Source organism: Pezoporus wallicus, unplaced genomic scaffold (genome assembly GCF_028554395.1).
Source record: "Pezoporus wallicus isolate ANWC-B61680 ecotype Strahan unplaced genomic scaffold, APGP_CSIRO_Pwel_v1 contig_14831, whole genome shotgun sequence".
NCBI classification, from domain to species: Eukaryota; Metazoa; Chordata; class Aves; order Psittaciformes; family Psittacidae; genus Pezoporus; species Pezoporus wallicus.
In genome coordinates this window covers 863,693-884,045 of record NW_026642428.1, presented here as the reverse complement: position 1 = coordinate 884,045, position 20,353 = coordinate 863,693, and the positions used below count along the sequence as shown (strand labels likewise).

The 20,353-nt window shown below is 53.2% G+C and overlaps 1 protein-coding gene across 2 annotated transcripts in view; it reads left to right on the top strand.

Moving 5' to 3' along the window:
* The first annotated feature begins 1,648 nt into the window (after positions 1-1,648).
* The window catches only part of ITGA11 (integrin subunit alpha 11), a 43,636-nt gene continuing 24,931 nt past the window's right edge, over positions 1,649-20,353 (top strand). For both annotated transcript variants that reach the window (XM_057430531.1, XM_057430530.1), the window contains exons 1-3: positions 1,649-1,825; positions 8,773-8,884; positions 19,304-19,413. In XM_057430531.1, coding sequence (XP_057286514.1) covers positions 1,774-1,825; positions 8,773-8,884; positions 19,304-19,413 — 274 coding nt within the window. In that variant the 5' untranslated portion in view covers positions 1,649-1,773. The remainder of the gene's footprint in view (positions 1,826-8,772; positions 8,885-19,303; positions 19,414-20,353) is intronic.

The following is a 20,353-nucleotide window of genomic DNA, read 5'->3' as shown; positions in this document are numbered from 1 at the left end:
TCCCCTGAAGTTCTGCTCCTTGCCCCAGAGCTCCATAGGGGAAAACCAGCTGGGAATTGTAGTTAGGAACCGAGTGCATCTGTCGAGCAGCGCTGTGCTGGTGGACCACTGTGCAAACAAGCTACAGAGCATCCGCATCCCTGCGCCGCTTTGCATCCCTGCGCTGCTTTGATCCCCTCTTCCAGACACGTCCCCTCCCACCCGCAGACCCCAAATGTGTTTTTCCAGGAGGGAAGAGGGGAGAATGAAAAGAAATTGGATCTTCCAGACACTCTGTGTCATCCAAGAGCATCTCAAGAGGAGCTGATCCCCCTCCTGCAGACCCCAAACTGTCCGACAGGCACTCAGAGGACAGAAACATTGGTGCTTGGATCCATCCCGAAACGTCTTTGTTCTTGGCTGGGTGGGAAGGGGGGGGGCCAGTCCCCATCAGTGACCTTTGCTTGCTCTTTTGCTTCCAGGGGAGGAGAGCTGGCACCATGGTGGTGAATGAGGCAGGCAGAGCACGCTGGTTTTGCCTTCCTGTTGGCTGGGAGGTTGGTCTCACCTGCACGTGGAGATGCTCCCATCCACGAACAGGACTTTGTGCTGGATGGTGGGTAGGGAAGGACCTCCTGGCTCACATCTACTGCATGAAAATTAACCACAGACTGGGTTTAGCTTCTGTGCCTGGAAAAAGCAGCAGCAGCAAGGGGCTGGATGGTCCCTGCTGGAGCCAGCCTGGCTGGGATGTGTGGATGGTCTGTGGGTGCTCAGGGCTGTGTCCCAACCCCAAAGCCATGCTGGGAGCTGGGCTCCTGCTAGAGCTGCCTCCCAGGCATCTCTTCCAAAGGGTATCCCCAGCCTGAGGACGAAGAGGATGGAGGGAGAATGTCCCACCCTGGGAATGCTGATGTACTTTGTGTGTTTTCATAGATAGGTTTGGGTTAGAAGGGACCTTAAAGCTCCTCCAGCTCCAACCCCTGCCACGGGCAGGGACCCCTTCCACTGGAGCAGCTTGCTCCAAGCCCCTGTGTCCAACCTGGCCTTGAGCACTGCCAGGGATGGGGCAGCCACAGCTTCTCTGGGCACCCTGTGCCAGCGCCTCAGCACCCTCACAGGGAAGAGCTTCTGCCTAATTCCTGCTCCTTTGCTGTTTGCCTCCCAGAGGGGCTCTCCTGGGTGCTTGTGCAAGCAAAGACATTCTCGTGTCTGGGTAGGTGCTGAGGAAAGGAGATGCTGTGACCAGTTCCCCCAGCACTGCAGTGCCTTGCGGCATCACAGCAGCCTCCTTGGTGCCGTGGGTACTGGCACCCTCTCTTCTCCACCCCACCCGCGGCACCTGTATGGGGGTGGCACCAAAGCAGAAGTGGTACCCAAGCAGAGGTGGCATCAAGCAGATGTAGCACCCCACAGCCATCAGTGATCCCCTGCAGACCTTCCATGACCAAGTCCTCATTGGGGTGCAGGGTTCCAGGGCACCCCAGAGGGGTGCTGCAGGAAGAAGACTGGGGTGATGCCATGGGCCTGAAGTTCCCAGCTGGCCCAGCCCTGCTGGGGAGCCGATCCCTAAAGGGTGCTGTGTCCATGCAAAGCCTGTCCCCTCTCCCGTCCTCTCCTGCTGTACCTCCTACAAGTTTCGCTCGTCCCTCCCACTCCCTCCCAATGCTCGCCTTCTGTCAGGGAGCCGGGAAAGGCTGGGATAAGGAAAGGGCTCTGTGAGTGAGGCTACCAGTCTGGCTGGCTGCCTCCCGCGGATGCTCGGGGCCGGGGAGCAGGGCAGCCGGCGTTCCCATGGACCTCCCCAGCGGGATGCTCCTCGCCTGCTCCCTCTGCCTCCTGCCTGGTAAGTGCCTGCTCCCCTTCCTGCGCCCACCCCGATTGCCAGGGCAAGGGGAAAGAACCGGGAATAACTTCTGCTTGTTTGGGAAAGCTGCTGGAGGAAGCCCAGGGTTAATAACGCTGTTGGAAAACTCTTGCAGGGGGATGGAAAGGGATGGAGACCTTTGGACTCTCCGGGAATGAGCAGGCTGCTCCGCATCCTCCCAGCCCCCTCCTCGGCTGGGCTGCACTTACAGCAGGATTAGTCCCTGTTTTTCTTAAGCATCAGATGGTGGGTGAATAAAATGCCCCCCTAAATCCAGACCCTTTTACCTAGACTTAACTTTCGTGCCCCACAAGTTGTTTGTCCGGTGGCACAAGAGAGGGGCTGCGCAAAAGACGATTGTTTGGGGTTAAATAAGTTAAAGAGGAGCTTTCAGGCAAGCGTTTGGTTTCAGGAGGCTGCAGCTTCCCCCCATACGTGCGGGACGAGCCCTGCCAGGGGCTGGGATGGGAACGGAGCGGGGTTTAATGCTGCTTCTTGGCCCCTCGCCGGCGCTTTTGGGCTCTGTCCCTGCAGAAAGAGCCTGCCCAGCAGCGGTCATTGCCGCTGTAATTCCATCTGGCACCCTCCTGCACGCAGCCGGGGCTCCGAGCAGCCAGGCTGGGGCTGCTCAGTGCTGGAAAGCAGGGGAAAGAAAGGAGCTTTTCCCCATTGCCAGGAGCGCTGCCACCGGCTCCGAGCATCCCCATGGAAAAGCGCGCCGGGGCGGTTTCTTTCCCTTTTCTCCCCCCCTTTCTAATTGCGCTGCTGCTGCATCCTTTAAAGCAAGCCGCAGCCGAGCCGACTTCCTTTGCTTAATAGGGACCATGTGTGCGCCCTGCATGCAGGCATCGGGCGCGGGGCTGCCTGCGTGGAGGGCCCAAAGGGGGGACCCCATTAGGGAGATGCTGCTCCGAGATGTGTGATGGGTACTGGGGGGAGTTGGGGGATGCGGCAAATTGGCAGCTCCGTCTTGGGCTGGGCAGAAATGCTCCACATGAGCGTTTCTGCCCATGGGTTTTGCTGTATCTGGTTCTATCCACTGGGATTTCTCTCCATGGGGGTTTCTATCCATGGATGTTTCAGCCCGTGGTGTTCCTGCTCATTTGTAGAGCAGCCAGCAATGGCAGTGCTGGCAAAAAGGGTTCATGCTTCCACTGCTCCGTGGTGGTCTCCGGACTAGGCTATATTGTGGCTATGGGTTGATGTGTTTTGATGAGGACTAACGCTGGTGTTTTGTTACCTGGAGTAAAAGGAAGCTTGTGCAGTGTGTGATAGCCTGCCACGGGCTGAGCTGAGGGTACCAGGTTGGGATGTGCATCCTTGGGGATGGTCTGTTTGCCTGTGCTGTTGCAGACCTTCGGGTGCTTCACTCAAGGTGTCCCTAAACTTTGGGTCAGGTCAGTTCCTCTTCCTCAAGGCTTGGGTGCAGGCAGGATGCAGTTCTAGGCTGAAAGTAGGGGAGCCCAGCCGAGGGATGCTGGGCCATGGGTTGTTGAATGAAACACCTTCAGTGGCAGTGACTGGCCCCGTTGATCCCTGACACTGCAGCTTCCAGAAGGATCCAGGGAGGATGAGCTGAGATGGAATCACAGAATGGTTTGGGTTGGAAGCTCATTGAATTCCTGAGAGGAAGGGACACCTTCCACTAGACCAGGTTGCTCCAAGCCCCATCCAGCCTGGCCTGGAAGCTGCTCTCAGGTCTCCCCTTCAGGAGCCTTCTCTTCTCCAGGCTGACCCAGCCCAGCTCTCTCAGCCTGGCTCCAGAGCAGAGCTGCTCCAGCCCTCGCAGCATCCCCATGGCCTCCTCTGGACTTGTGGTAACTTCCCTTGTGTCAAACCATGCGTGTGTTTTCCCTCACTGGTCCAGTTTTCCAGGGGAGGAAGTTGGCTCCATCTCTCTCTAAAGGGTCTCCAATTGATAAAACCATCGTGCTGGCTCCATAGGGCACATTTGGGATTGTCCAGGTGGGTTCCCAAGGGATCCAGGCTTTGATGGTGGCTTTCATTTGGGTGGCTGCACAACCACAACAGTGGGGCTGAGTGGAACCCCACCTATCTGCTGTCCATCCGCTGGCCAGGGAAGGTCTCATAACCAAGCCCCTGAGGTACATGGGGCCCTGAGAAGCCACCCCCCCCATTCCTTCCACAACCTATCACTTTCCTGGGGTCTCCCTGGGAAAAGGGGCAGTCAGAGACCTGCCCCTATTTATTCCTGATGCCATTGGTGTTATCACTAAGGAATGTGCTGCAAGTGAATAAGCAACCCGTTCCTTAGGGCTGCAAAACGTGGCCATCAACCAGCTCCTCCCCAGCTTCTGGGGGCCAGAAAGCTGGAGTTATGGCAGCACAAGGTACTGGTGTAGCTGATGCCCTGGGGCTGTTTGTCAGAGATCCTGTGGGTAACCAGGAATGTTACAACCCAGGAGCCGGCCATGACTGATCCTCTGTTCATCCTCAGTATTCCCTGGCTCTCCATCCACAGCTGCAGCAGCCACCAAACCCTGGGTTGTTTCCTAATAGCTGATGACAAACGCTGGCTTTGAGATAGGGACCTGGAGGGGAATCTGGTGCTTTCAGCATCTCGTTCAGCTTCAGAGGGATTAAAGCTAGAGGGAAACACGGACGCATTGCCCTCCTTGCTCCTTCTCGGGGCTTGATGGCGTTTGCCCAAATACCCTATATAAAGCTTAAAGATTTCCTAGATAAGCGAAATATTTCCATCTTCAGAAAAGAAAAGGTCATGTGCATGGTTGTAGAGGAGGATCTGATACCACCAGAGCCCATGTGGCGGTAGGGATGGGGTCAGCCCAGCATTGGGTGGCCAGCAGCATCCCCAGTGATGCTGAGGATGCAGGGATCACAGTGGCGATGCTGGGGTCCAGGGACCTGCTGCACCATTGCAGAGGTCACCTCTTCTCTACGTGCTTGAGCAAAGAGGGTGGAATCAGGAGCAAGAACAGCGAAGAGAGTTTCCAAGTGCCAGACTGAGGTGCTTGACCCTGAGATGCTCCAGGTCTTGGCAAATCACACAATCCCAGACCGGTTTGGCTTGTAGGGACCTTAAAGCTCCTCCAGCTCCAACCCCTGTCACAGGCAGGGACCCCTTCCACTGGAGCAGCTTGCTCCAAGCCCCTGTGTCCAACCTGGCCTTGAGCACTGCCAGGGATGGGGCAGCCACAGCTTCTCTGGGCACCCTGTGCCAGCGCCTCAGCACCCTCACAGGGAAGAGCTTCTGCCTTATCTCCAGTCTGAACTTCCCCTGATTTTGAATCCATCACCCCTTGTGCTGTCATTCCAGTCCCTGATGAAAATTCCCTCTCCAGCATCCTTGTAGGCCCCTTCAGATACTGGAAGCTAATTCAGCAGAGGAGCCCATGCAGATCCACATAGAGGTTCCTACAGGCCGGATGCAGCAGCAGCCTTTGAGATGCTTCTCCCCACCATGCCACTGCCTCTCTCCAGAAACCCTATGAACGTGGTGGAGGCCAGTGAACAGGCTGGGTTTGCACAATGCAGTCAAACACATTGACAGCTTTCCTTGCACTCAAAACACAGCAAAGGAAACGCTTTGCAGCAGCCCCATTGCCTGGCTCACATCTTCTTAAATCATAAAGCTTTGCAGCTAAAGCCCCAACCGTCTCATGGCAGCAGAATACAGGCTTGGGGCATCACAGCAAGCACCACCAGGATGTTTTACAGCACCCTCCTAGAGTCCCTTTGCAGAGGTGAATCCCATTGCCTGCCCAAAGGGTACAGGCAGAGGTATGGGCAGGAGAATGATGCTGGGGCTCTGAGAGCATCCCCATCCTGGTGGTTTCCCTTACGGTGAGGACTTATTTTTACCCTTCCTGGCAGGAAAGGTGCCGTTTATTCCAGTATTGTTCCCTCAATGTGTTTTGCTCTTTTCTCCTTAGTATTTGACCCGACAAGAATCAAAAGCTTGGACTCCACAGAAGCTCTGGTTTGGAAGGGAGGTCTTGGAGGCTTCCTGCCTTTGGCAGCCTCGCAAGCAAAACATGTGGCTTCTGGTCACTTCTTTCTGACAGTGATGTCACTCCTGACAAGAAGATGAGGCTCGGCTCTTTGGGCTGCTCAACCTCTCAAAAAGCTCCCATTAGCTGAAACCCATTTAAATACCCTCTGATTATTTATTTCCTTTCCCTTTCTGCCTCCAATGCACCCGCATCTGGCAGCTTCCGGAACCCTCCCTTCTGTATCCAATGCCTGGAAGCTTTCTCCCAGTCCATTTTGCTTTTCCAGCCCCACCACCTCTCCTGGTCCCTGCTACCTGCTGCATCCCTACGCAGGATGCTGCAGCACGACGAGTGGCACAAGCTGCTTGCAGCCCTTCTCCCTGCTCCCCCTGCCTCAGACACATTTGCACTTTAGGAAGCATTCCTGCTATTTATCTGGGGAGTTGTGTTGCTCTTCATGACCAGACTGGCTGCACAATGCAAGGATGGGGGTCCCCAGCTTGTCCCAGTGCTCCCACTCCCCCAAAACCTCTGCTTGGGGCTCTGCAGTGCAAAAACCTCTGCTGAATGCAACAAGAATCAGACCCAAACCCATCACATCCTCTTTGACACTTGCTCTGCAACCCAAGTGGTGATGCCTCTGCATTACCTGGAATTGGACCTTGCTTGATATATAAAGATACTGATATATAAAGATATTGATATATAAAGATATTGATATTTAAAGATAAAGATATTGATATATAAAGATATTGATATATAAAGATATTAATATTTAAAGATAAAGATATTGGTATATAAAGCTTTTAATATATAAAGATATTAATATTTAAAGATAAAGATATTGGTATTTAAAGATATTAATATTTAAAGATATTAATATTTAAAGATAAAGATATTGGTATATAAAGATACTGATATATAAAGATATTGATATTGATATATAAAGATATTGGTATATAAAGATATTGATATATAAAGATATTGATATTGATATGCAAAGATATTGATATATAAAGATATGGGATACATAAACCCCAAAGACCCCCTCTTCCAGGCAGGTCTAGGATGCCACCCCATGCTCCCAGCATCCCTATGACCTTCCCACCCCTCCCTTTACCCATCACTCCTCTCAATGGCCGGTCCTGGCCTCTGCATCTCCAGTGGGAAACGGTTAACTCCAGGAGGTTTGGGTTTGGTTTGTGATGTTAAATCAGGTCAATGTACCACAGAATGTGCTGGCTCCCATCCCCGCCTCCTTCCCCTCCCTGCTTTCTAGAGTTTCTCTTTGTAGGATCCTTACCTCAGCGATCCTTGGCCACACTCCGCACTTCTCTGCTCACGGAGCCAGGGCTGCAGATCCGGACTGCAAAAGTCGGGTTTATCCTGAGCATTCCTGCCTATCAAAACAATTCCCATCGCGAATTCCTCTGCCTGGGAAGCGCCATTCCCAGCCTCTCCTGTTGACAGCCCCTTTAAACACCAAACGTGATCCTTCTGCTGCTTTTAAAGCTGTCCTTCAGGAGGATGCTAAGCTGCTTCATTGGCATGAACCACCCAGCAGCTACTCTCTGCCCAAAGGTGTATGAACATCCAGGATACCCTGGCTATCAGCATCCATCCCCGCAGCTCCATCTCCCACATGGTCCTCCTGGGCCATGTCCCTCTGTGCTTCATCAAAGCCAGGGAGGAAATAACACTGTGAAGATAAAACCCCAACATCTCCTTATAGAGGCTGTGAAGTCTTTGCACCCATGGAGGGTTCGGGTATGCTGCTGGCCTGAGCAAAGCGTGTGTGTCTCTGGATAAAGGTGTGCACTGGGTATCATGGGCTGATACCTGTGGGATGCTGACCATGGGATATCATAGAATGCCAGCCTGGTTTGGGTTGGAAGGGACCTTAAAGCTCATTCAGCTCCAACCCCTGCCACGGGCAGGGACCCCTTCCACTGGAGCAGCTTGCTCCAAGCCCCTGTGTCCAACCTGGCCTTGAGCACTGCCAGGGATGGGGCAGCCACAGCTTCTCTGGGCTGCAGCATTTTGCATCCACCAGGAATAGAGGCAATGCAGAGCTGGAGCTCCCTGGCACAGATACTGCTTTTCCCCCTGCCCAGGGGTGCCCTCTGCCCCCACCAGTTTCTCCATGGGAGCTGTGGCCATGATTCGGGCAGCTCCTGCACCCATGGGTAGGCAAAGGGGCATCTCCAGCAGCCCCAAAGCACTCTGGCCCTGAGTCCAGCTCCTGGCTGGAGGAGGTTCCAGAGCAATCCCCCAGGATTTGCTCCCTGGCAAGCAAGTTGCTGTCAGAGGGGAGGAGGGTGCTCTCCTCCCCTCCCCTCCCCTCCCCATGCCTGTCCTGGAATCCCTAGCTTCACCTGATTCACTTTCACAGCAGCCTGGAAGGAAAACCCCATCTTCCTTTATCATGGTTTATCACCCTTCATCAAGATGGGGTGAAACCAGAGACACCCTTTTGCCCTGGTAGTGTGCAGGCTTGAAGGGGTTACCTCCAGGGCTTGCACAGCTGACGTCCCTAAAGCCTATAATTGAACCTGCTTAAAGCTGCAGCTTTGGGATGGCTGCTCCTTGGGTGCTCAGTGCTGGAGGGAGGAGTGCTGGGTGCCTGCAGGTGAGGCTCTTGCAGCTTCCCCTCCATCACGGCTATGGCATAGAGCTGCTGTGCTGGGGTAAACCCACCCCTGCTCCACATAGGGTGCTCCTGGGGCTCATTGTACGATCTGGGGGATGGCTGGAGTTGGAGGCACCTCTGGAGGTCACCCATCCCAAGCCCTGCTCAAGCGGGCTGGCCAGGGCTGTGTCTGGTGGGGGTTTGGATATCCCCATGGATGGACGCTGCCAGCCTCTTGGGTCAGTCTCTGACCGCAGTGACAAGGGGTTTTCTCTTCCCATCGCAGCACTTTGACTGACAGGATCCTCCTTTCCTCTCGCCAGGGTTCACTGACACCTTCAACATCGACACCAAGAGACCCAGAATCATAGCTGGCTCCAAGGAAGCGTATTTTGGCTACACGGTGCAGCAGCACGACATTGGAGGGAAGAAATGGTAAGTGAGCTCTGCGCCTGGCTCTGGAGAGGGGGGGAGCTAAAGCAACCTATCCAGAAGGTTGGAATTCTCCTTCTGCTCCATCTAACCACCAGTTTGGGGTAGGCAGTGCTGCTGCTTGGAGGGAAGCTGAGGTTTGCTCTTGGTGATGCTGGTGCCAAAACAGGAGGTTTCTATGGGGGATAACAGCGTGGTCTGTACCTGATGTGTGTGTGGATGGAAGGTGCTGTGCTGTGGCAGGTGCTGTGCACGGGGCTTTGCTCCAGGCAGGTCCACGGCTCCCAGGGCCCCTTGGCCTCCAATGCTTGCTGGGTTTTGGGTCGAGGCCATCCCCTTTAATACAGTTTCCACCGAGGTGCCGTGGTCTGCAGAAGCGCTCAGCCCTGCCCGCATCCATCAGGAGCACGGGATGGGACTTGGATGGGCTTTGCTCAGGTTTTGGGTTTCAGGGCAGGTTTTGCTCCTCGCCAGGGCTGGGGGATCCTGCACAGATGTTGGCAGGGACCCTCGGTGCTCTGCAGGAGCACATCTGGATGCTGCAGGGATGAGGGCAGCTCAAAACCCCATCAGATTCCCTGCAGCTCAATGACGGTGGAGCCCAAGGATCTGCCCTATGGGTGGGTGACAGCAAACATGGGATTAGTGCAGATGGATACCCCTGAAACTCAGACCTCAGAGCTGCGTTGATCTTTGCTGGTGGGGGCCCAGGGCTGTGTCCTCAAGCTGAGCTGTTTCACTGCAAAGAGGAGCAGGGAGGTTTGCTTTAACCTTGGTCTCCCAAGCTTCCATCAGCATGGCCTGCTCGCTGCTTCCCTAAGGGAGGGTTGGGGCCAGGAGCCCAGGCACGCTGTGGTGAGCCTTTCCACTGGCTCCGAGCCCCACTTCCCACAAGGATTGTGTGCTTTCCCCACATGGTCCCGTGCGTGCTGTTAATGGGGTGATGCTGATGCTGTGGGCGCTGTCTGAGCTCCAGTGTCCCCACTGCACCCCAGGGAGCTGTTTGCAGTTAAACCTGTGCTGATGTTTCCACTCTCTGGGTCACTGGTTCCTTCCAGCAGAGACCTGAGTTGATATTCATAATGGGATAAGGCTCAGCTTCCCGCTGGGAACGCATGCTCCGGGATAGCCTGGGAAGGGAGGAGGTTGCCTGGGGTGCAGCCCCTGAAGCTGCCCCTGTCCCGTTGCAGGTATGGGTCCTGAGGAGGTATTTTAACACCCAGCATCCCCTCTGAGGTTCAGACTCGCATCTGTGTGATGGTGATGCTCAAGACCCTGCTTTGGCTCAAGACCAAGCCCAGGGCTGCTCATGGCCAAGCTGAGTCTCCCCAAAAGCATGACCATGCCGTGTCCCAGAGCATCCTTGCTAAGCCATTGGGATCAGTGCCTGTCCAGGCTGGTTTTGCTGCTTTGCAGAGATTTCTGCCCAAAGTGAGCTCTCTGAGGGGAAGGCCCTATGGAGATTGGTGGAAAACACCCACTTCCTACTATTTTCAGTCCAATTTTAGCTGTAGGTGCTCTTTTAAACATGATCCTGGCAGAGGGACTGCAATTCCTGTGCTATCTCTGGGTTCTTATGCCTTTCCCCCCCCCCTCTTGCCACCATCACTGATGGGCTGGTCAAGCACTGGGGACCAGGAAAGGGAGGGGTTTTCCTCCTTTCCCAGCAGGACACTGGAGCAAAGACCTCTCTGGTTCATTTTGGTCCTTTCACATCTCTCCTGCCAGCATCAGGCAGGACCCAGCTGTGGTTTTCTCTTCTGTTGGTTCCTCTGCATGAGGAAGGGGATGTTCTCCGCACAGAGCAAGTGTGTCCGTGTGTAAGTACAGCATCTTTTTGGATGTGCAATTATGCCATACAAAATGTCTATTAAATACGTGGACACAGTTAAAAATGAAGCCACGGTGACTCACTGTGGTTAAAGGATAAATGACGGAGCAAAGAAAGCATCTATAGCATAAACCAAGGGAGTACAGCTGAGCCTCGGCCAACCCCAGGAGCTGGCAGGAGAAAGGGAGATGCAAAGCTGAAAGCCCAGCTGCTGGTCGAAGCCAGACGAGCATCGTTCAGTATCATCCCAGAGGAGCCCAACGAAGCCTTTTGAAATGCAGAGGAGCTAAATGGTTATCTCAGAAGGGGTTCCTAGAGGAGTGATGGCTATAACAACGTGCACAGAGCCGGCTGCCAAATACCAAATGTGCAATCTGAGGACTTTGGCACCTATCCTTCAGTCTGAGTCTTTTAAAGCTGCTTTTGGCTAGTGTGGATGGCTTTAGAAGGGTTTCAAAGCAGCCTATATATATATACACACATATGTATGTGTGTGCATAAAGACATATTTGAGTGTGTACAAGCTCATATATCATATCCTCCAGGTATATTTTTAGTTGTGACCATGTCCCTTGTTCTAACCTGTTGATGAAGGAGCCAGGTCCTTTGCAGGTGGGGGCTGTAAGTGCAACCCCAATAGTGGAAAATCTGGGAGGAAAGAATGCGGATTATTAAACTCCAGGGGGGGAAGAAGTTTGGAATACACTGCTCAGAAAGCTCATCAGTTCAAGGGGCGGCTTTCCTCTGCTCCCCATCTTCCAGAGCAGCAAGAGGCTTTCAGACTTCTCTCTCAACGTGTTCTCTCCCTCTTTCATTAAGCTGGAGGGGCAACCCAAGTGCCTTCTGCAAGTATGGGAATGGAAAGGATGACAACAGGCTGCTAACATTGACCCTAGTGAGTAGGTCCATACAGCAGCAGTCAGGCAGTGCGCTCCTGGTGTCGGCAGTGCAAGTGGTACCCACGTTATGGGGTCTGAGCATCCTTGATGAGCATCATGGGTGAAACCTGGGGGAAATGGGAGCTCTCTGTGCTTGGCAAAGTGGCCTGGCAGGAGCTGTGGTTGAAGGCAAGTGAGTTGCTATAAGGGCAGAGATGATGCTGGTGTTGAGCTGAAGTGGTGAGCAGGCTCTGCCCCAGGTCATGCCTTCCTTCATGTCGTTGTGAGGGTATTTAAGGTGTGAATCATGTAAGTCCAGGAAGGCTTATTGCTGTCGTTGGATGTATCTGAGCAAAACAAGTGTGTTCAAACATGCAAAGAGTTTCCACAAATGGGATGCATGTCCCTCAAACGTGGAAGCTCCCATCTCCATGTGTCCTCTTCTCATGCTGCTCATGGGTGTTTGTGGCCAACAAACTGTAATCACATGGATCTGGGGAGAAAATGTTCTTAGAGGTCCAGAATCAGGGGAAAAAAGGTAAAAAAAGTCTGCTCCATCTTTCACCTCCTCTCCCAGTTGCTTTTCTTGATTGCTTCCCGTCATCCCATAAGCAGGAACTGGGTCTCTCCCTAAGGAAGGACAAAAGAAGCCATTCCCTGCTCCCACATGTGCACAGGAGGACACACCAACCACTGCCCTCAGCTCTTCATTGCCACCAGACACCCCAGTACAGAAGCAGGAGAGGGAAAGGAGCCTGGGGTGCAGGTTGTGCCTCCACGGAGCAGAGAGCAGCATCTGTGATGCTCCATGCAGGGAGTGCTGGGACTTCTGCCCTGGGCTGGCTTGTGGATGGGAGGATCGAAAGCTTCCAGCTATGTGAAAAATGAACTGGCTGTGGAAGGAAAACCCTGGGAATAAACATCCATTAGCCTTCAGAAGCTGTAAAACTAATAAACACAGCATTCCCAAGCTGGCTGTGGCTGGGCCTTCGCTGATGCTGCTGGCAAGGTGGCAGGGCTGGGGAGCCGATGGGCTTCAAGGGATGCAGGCCTGGTGTTTGGGATGCTGGATGCTCTCTAGGTACTCTCAGCCTCCTGAGCTCATGTCTAGTGCTGTCCTCACCCTGCTTTGCGGCAAAGGGCTGCAAAAGGGAGGTCCCCTTGAACCCCTCCATGCACAGCTCCCCACTGCCCTCAGCAAGAGCTCATCCTCCCAAGGCTAACCCCATTCCACAGGTGCCTGGAATGGGGCATCCTTCAGAGCCCCATCCCCACGGCTCCTCCAGGCACAGACAGGACATTTCCAGTCTGAGCCTGGGCAAAGGGAAAAAGGAGGAGGGAGAACAGAGACAAATCTGCTCGGTGGATTGAAGGCTATAATTGTGCTGATCTGGAAAACCAGTTAAAGGTCTGCTATTTCCCTACTCCTGCGAGCGGCTTTCTTGGCTCCCGTTCTCCTGTGGTTTGGCCGGTACCCGAGCGCCTGGATTATTTTGGTGAAAGGGTACATAACTGCAGAGCATTCCTCCGGCACAGGGATCATGTCTGCTCCCAGCTCTCCCTCCCACCGGGCTGGGGCTGCAGGCACGGGTTGCCCGCAGGGTGTGGGATGCTCCGGCAGCCCACCCCATCTCCTGCGCTCAGGATTGTCCCTTCTTTGGGACAACACGGCCTTTTTATCCCAGAAAACCCCCCAGGCTTTGTTATAGCATCACTGGGCTCTTTGGGACTGCTTTGCCTGGCACTTTCCCAGGGTGTCTTCGAGGACATGGGACATCTGGCATCCCTGCAGCACATCCTCCTGGCCATAAAGCCCTGTGGTTATCAGAGGCTCCGGGGCTGGTTTGCCTCAGCTGCAAGGTTGGGCCCTTTCCTTTCTTTCTTTCATGTGCTTTTAGAGAGCATTTGATCTACTCAGAATATAGATGTGGCCCCGTGTTACTCACTGCGGGGCTTGCAGGGGGACATCCCCTTGCAGACAAGCCAACGCTCAGCCAAGAAGAGGAAGGAAAGTGTTTGATGCCCCATCCAGCAGGAAAGCAAAACTGCACTTGGTGTCCTTGTTCCCAAGGGATCTGATGGGTGCCACGTGCAGAAATGAGGATTTGGGCTGCACAGCAAATCCAGCGGTGGAGAGCAGCTGCTCAGGGGGACTTTAGAACAGCTCCAGTGCCTAAAGGGGCTGCAGGAAACCTGGAGAGGGGCTTGGGACAAGGGATGTAGGGACAGGCCAAGGGGAATGGCTTTAACCTGCCCGAGGGGAGACTGAGATGAGCTCTTAGGCAGAAGCTCTTCCCTGTGAGGGTGCTGAGGCGCTGGCACAGGGTGCCCAGAGAAGCTGTGGCTGCCCCATCCCTGGCAGTGCTCAAGGCCAGGTTGGTTCTATGATTCCTGGGCTCCCAGACATCCCAGCAGCACCTCTACCCTGCCTGCCCCCTGCAAAGGGGGGGAAGTTTCCTCTGTCCCAGCCCTGTGGGTTTGCCAGAGGCTTTCCCAAACCCCTGATTCCCTAAACTGCCTTTGCTTGCTGTGATGCACGGTTGGGCTTTCCCCTTTGAGATGCACCAGGGTTCTGAGGAAGAGCTGGAGGAGACCCACTAAGGCCAAGTCCTTGGATCATAGAGGAAAACTCCCTCCTTGGTGTTTTGTAAGGCATCCTCATTGCACCATAGCTTTAGCTTCTATTCACCAGTGCCCCTACTGTAGTGAGGCTGGAGGTGGATGGACACTGGCTCCTGCTGTGCCACCACAATATACATGTGCTGCTCACTTAAGATCTCTACGGAGGAAGAGGGTCTTGGTCCTTCCCAGTCTACATTATTTACCCATTGCAACCACATCTTCATTATTTAGAGCTTGGGGGGGCCTTGGTGCCTGGTCCAGGGCAGCTGGATTGAGCTGTGATATTGGAGCTAGTGACCCACCGGTGCCTCCCATGCAGAAATCCACGGGTGGGGGACCCCCCAGACACTGTTAACTGGGGCTAATGGGTGACTGGGGAAGAAAGCAAGAGGCCCCAGGCAAGAACCAGAGCCACGGATCAGCATCTGCTTTGGAAACCTGCAGGAGGAAGCCAAAGATCACAGGGGTCCTGAGGAACACGTGCAGCCGACAGCTAACACGGAGCAGCAAATCCCTGCGCCGCACTGGAAACCTCACCGAGAGGCCTTGCCTGTAAATACCTCTTCATTGCAATAGCCCTCAGTACAAGGGAAAAACTTACAGCAGGAAAAACAAGCGAGCATCATTACTGCCGACCGCAGTATGCTGCGAGCTCCTCAGGCGGGTTCTGCAGCACCATCAGAGCCTATTTTAAGGCGAGCACCAGTGATTTTCCTTCCTGGGATGCTGTGGGATTGCTGCAGCATCAAGCAGGGCTCACACCCTGCTTGTGCCCATGTCCTGGTGCTGGGGCTCTTCCCATGACGTGGCTGTTTGACGTGGAGGGAGATGGTTCCCCCGGTGCTGCCCGGCCACGGGAGGGGTTTGCAGACGTGCTGTGGGAATGGGATGTGTAATTAGGAGCATCATTCCCGGCTCGGCCCGGCGTGCACAGCCGCAGGGGAAATTACAGTCGTGTTTGTGTTTCGCTTGGCAATGAGAGGGTTTGTCCTAAAGCAGGAGGAACGCTGGTCAGCCTCTGAAAGAATAACAGCCAAGGGTGTCTGGGAGCATCAGTGGCAGATGGACACCTTCTGCAGGCACAGAAACCCCCTAAACCGCCCCAGGTGGGGATGGAGCACTGTAGTGTCTATGAGGTTGTCCATTAAGTCCTTACTAGAGGGTCTGTTAAGGTTGTCTAAGCGTTCAAGGCCAGGTTGGACACAGGGGCTTGGAGCAAGCTGCTCCAGTGGAAGGGGTCCCTGCCCGTGGCAGGGGCTGGAACCGGATGAGCTTTAAGGTCCTTTCCAACCCAAAGCATTCCGTGTTTCTATTAACTGGGCTAACAGAGGCAGGCTGGGAGTGAACGATGGGCTCTAACGCCCATCGGAGGCTCTGTCCTGCATGGCCCCTGCTCCTCAGCAGAGCTGTCTCCTATTGAAAGATGAAAAATCGCCCACAGGTCGGTCCAATGATTGGCCAGAGGCTGCCCAGAAAGATGCTGTCAGCCCAAGGGCTCGTTTTCAGGTCCCACATCCTCCTGTGCCCCCTCTCGTTGCCTCTGCCGCTGTCTCGGCCTCTCCTTGGAATCCCACTAAGGGTTTTTTTCCATCAGTGTGGAGAAAAAACACTCCGAGGTCCATTCCTCTGTCACACCCCCTCCAAGGAGCTCCGATCCCGGTTGAAGTTTTCCATAGCTGAGCCCTCCCTTTCCTGAACCTCCTGAATCACTTCTTCATCCAGTTCCATCTTGACTAAATTAACTGCAAGTGAATTTGCCTTACAGGAGATTAAGTGTCCCATTGATTGAAAAATCCTGTGAGAAGTATAGCAGCGTCTCCATTCCTTCCCTAATCCCTGTGTTCCCGGCTCACCAGCGAGACATACCTTCCTTTCCTGATTTCTTTCCATTTAATCAAAATAACTTCAGGCTCAAAATGAGCTTTTCAACGTCTCCTCAGTGCACCCGGGGAGCCTGATGTGCCAGGGGAGGGTTATTCCATTAAAAAGTCAGGAATTTGCTGGATGCAGAAAGGTTGAGGGGTCTCTGCGGGGTGCTCGGCTTGGGGCATGGGATCATCATGTGTACGGGGTAAGGGGCTGGGCTATGTCTGGGCAAAGATGCTGGTTAATACAGCCCTGGCAGGAGAAAGGGCTGGGAAAAGCCAACAGCACTTAAAGGGCAATGGGTAGAAACTAGCAATTAATGCAGGAGAGAATACTAAATGAAGATAAATAGGGGTGGAATAACTGAAGCAGAAGCAGAGCCAGGCCTGTCGGTCTGACGATGGGATGCTGGGGATGGGCGCATCCTTTTGGCTCGGCGCAGGAGCCTAGGAGTACATCTGTGGATGCTGAAGGGATGAACCCTGTGACAGATTTCCCAGGGAAGCTCTGGCTTCTCCCTTACCGATGCCTTCAAATCAGGGATGGATGTTTTCCTAGGAGACGTGCTGAACACCATTTACCAGGTTCGTTACCGAGATAACTGCATGAATTAGTGTCTGTGACCCAGGGAATTTCACCACATTGTGTTTTGACTGAGGGGAAACCCCCCCAATAACTCAATCAGCTGGGAGCTGCTGTGATTTTAATTGTCTCAGACACTGAAGCACGGCAGCGGCTCGGGTTGTGTGCTGCACACGCTGCTCATGTGTATCGGACCCCCTTCAACCAGTGCTAAAAAGAGATGCAAATTGAGTTTAACACATCATTTTGATGTTTGCAGCCCGGGCAGGGCACCAGCAGCAGGCCCCAGCATGGGGGCTTTGCTTGCAAAGCAGAAGCTGGGTTTCCGCTCTGCTGGCTGTGCTGAGGCTCCTCGAGTATTTCCACCGACAGCCTGGTTTTCCTTATTTCTCTTGTTTTTTCCCAGATGAAGGTTAAAAATACATCCTCAGACATGTTGCTCTGAGCAGTCTGCGCCTATTGCATTTAATCCCCTCTTCTATTCTGCTTTTGTTGTCCCCATACGGAGCGCATGAAAAGGAAGGCGAGGGCGGGCTTGTTTGGTTCTTATTTGCTTTTAAGGCTTCATTTATTAGCCAAGCCATGACGCAAGGGCCGGCTGCTGCAGAGGCTTTGCTTGTTTAGCATCGGGCTGTGGCTGATGGGGGGGGATTGTCACCCTCTGGGGAGATGTGGGGTGACCCAAGGGTGCGTGGGGAGGAGGAGAGCGGGGATGGAGCAGGGCTCCCTGCTGCAGTGAGATGCTGTGATTGGATTTGGGTGCTTTGGGATGGAATTTTTCCTTTGAACACAAAAACAACATTTAAAGCACAGCTTTGCAAACCACAAAGTGAAGGAAATGGTTTGCAAGCAGGGCTGTGAGCTGGTGAGCAGAGCAGCATCTCTGACAGCCCCCTTTGGGGACCACTCACAGCATCCTTGTGACCGGCACCTTTCAAACAGCTGGAAAAGCCTCTTCCTGAGCTGCCAAGTTTCCATGAGAGTTTGACAGCTTCAGCTAATTAATCACTTAAATGTAACTGGAAAGGGAAAACAATTCCATTGTCTTTGGGAGACAAGAATTCTGGTTTCATGAGCTCCACATTGCTGGCAGCGCCTGCAAATAGTTGGGCTGTCTTTGAGCTCCCTGCCTTGACGTGGGGCTGGGAACTGGGGGAACGCGGTTTGCCCTCGTCAGCGTCTCACATCTGGATGAGATGCTTCGACCTAACAACAGCTGGTGTTCAGGAATGTTTATTTATAGGAAGTGTGACAGTATTAAGATGTGAATGTTAATCAATGGGAAAATCCTGGACAGGATTCCAGAGGGGGAGGCCTATCAAGGTGGAGCTGCTCTGAGTTCGCCTTAAATCCCATTTATGTTAAACCTGTGGGGATGAAGAATTAGGAAAGGAGAACTTTACCTTCTCGAGTGTCTCAACCTTTATTTCTTTTCATCTTGAAGGTCTTTTTCTCTTGCCCTCCCACATTTCACCTCTTCCATCTTCCCCCCATGTCTGACCACGAGCAAATGGGCACTGACAGTGTGGCAGAGGGGCATGAGCAAACTCCTTGTAGAGGTTAGGGGGAAGGTACCAGACTTCCCTGAGCTTCTGGCTGCTGTTGAGGGCACCTCCAGGTGGTTGCTGTTTTCCCCTAATTAATATCCTCATTAGCAAAGAAGCTGTAAGACAGGAAGTATTTCCATGAGACTCCTTGAACGCTGCTTAGGATTTGGAGCTTTTAATTCGGTGGCAATCCCATTTTACAGTGATGGAATAAAAGAATGAGAGTTCAGGGTCTTTGTAAGAAGCAGCAGCTTCAAAAATGACCATTTCTGGTCTAACAGGGAACATCTGTGCTGGGGACAGCTGCTTTGCCAGCTGCTGGGGAGGGTGATGCAGAACAAAAGAGGTCCTGTTGATCTGGGGATCCACCGGTAGGATTTTGACAGCAAAAAAAAAGCAATGGAGCAGATGTATTTTGGGCAAACACATTGGGAGCAGAAGATGCCAATAACTCGTGGTTGAGGGTATTTTTGAACTAGGCAGGAAGGAATGGTCAAATTCCTCGGGTCCTGCTCTCCTCCTCCTTTGGTTTGCTGTTCTGTGCCGGTTTGGTCAAGTCTTACAAGTCCAAGTGAGAAAAACACCTCTGATGTCCCAGATGCAAAAGTTCCTTGTGGATCCCTGTGGGAGCTGCTGTTACTGCTGCGTCACCTCCTTGCTATTTGGAGCATCATAGACTGGTTTGTGTTGGAAGGGACCTTAAAGCCCATCCAGTTCCAACCCCTACCACAGGCAGGGACCCCTTCCACTGGAGCAGCTTGCTCCAAGCCCCATCCAACCTGGTCTTGGACACTGCCAGGGATGGGGCAGCACATTATTATGTATTTATTATTAGGAGAGAAACCCTTCCCTTGGTATCTGATGGGCATTGCTTCCAAGCAGCACTGAGTCATCATCCCCAGCTTATTGCTGCTGCCGTCACGGGAAGGGGAAGTTGAATTAGTGCGGTGAGTCAGGTCAGGGGGATGATGGTGTCCCCTCTCCTGACACCTCCTGAACCAAGCCAGGGGCTTGGGCTGGGATTTCCTTGCCTGTGGGTTCATTCCCACACCTCCCACCCAGCCTTCGTGCACTGATGGACCCCTCTTTCCCGCAGGCTGGTAGTGGGAGCTCCCTACGAAACCAACGGCCAGCAGAAGACCGGAGATGTCTACAAGTGCCCAGTGACCAGTGACAGCCACAGCAACTGCACCAAACTCAACCTAGGTACCGCACATGGAGCGGGGAGAGATGGGTGTTTTAACGTGGTGCTTCTTCTCACTGCTTTGGTCTGTAAAGATGCACCCCAAAGGGCAAGATTGTCCCCAAAAGCAGGAGGACTGCATGTTTTAGGAGGATTTTTAAATGAGGAATTATTGGTGTCCTGGTGCTGAGCTTTAACCAATATTGGGGTAAAATCAAGCAGATCAGAATGAAGTAAAGAATTTATTTAATATAGCTTAAACTGGCTTATTAAACGATCAGAATGGGCCTATCAATGGATAATGGTCCCTCTAGCAAATACCTGGCTCCACATGGCAGCGTCTGTATTCCCTCTTCAGGGGATGCTCAGACAACGTGGCCACTGCAGCAATTCCCTCTGCAAAGGCATTTTGCTCCCAGGGTCCAGCCTGCTCCCATGGCTTTGGTATTTGGGAATTACCACCCAGCCCCACCACCTCTGGGCCCCATCAGTGTTGTCACAGGAGCAGAGACCCCAGGGGTGCTCCAATCCCACAGGCATCCCAGTCCCATCTCCCTGGATGGAGGAAGCAGGCTCTTTCTCAGGGTTTCTTGGGCTGGTCTAGCACCAACCGTGCCAGTATCACAGCATCAGGACATGCCCTTCAGAGTGGGGTACCTGATGGGCACATCCCCATCTCAGCAGGGAACGTGAGAGCTTTCTCATGGTCCTGAGGGGCACCGCTGGGGTTTGGGGCAAGGTTTTATCATTGGAGCAGCTGGAGCAGTTGTTCTCACTTCATTTTTCCTCATAGTGAATCTGAACTATCCCGCTTTCTAGCAGAGCTGATGAAGGGAGGAGGAAATCTGGGTCCTCTGCAATATTTGATTGATGGGCTCCAGATTTTTAAAGGTTTTTTTTTAAGCAGAGTTTTGTTTTTTGTTTTTTTTTTTCTTTTTATTTATTATTTTCTGTGAGAACAGC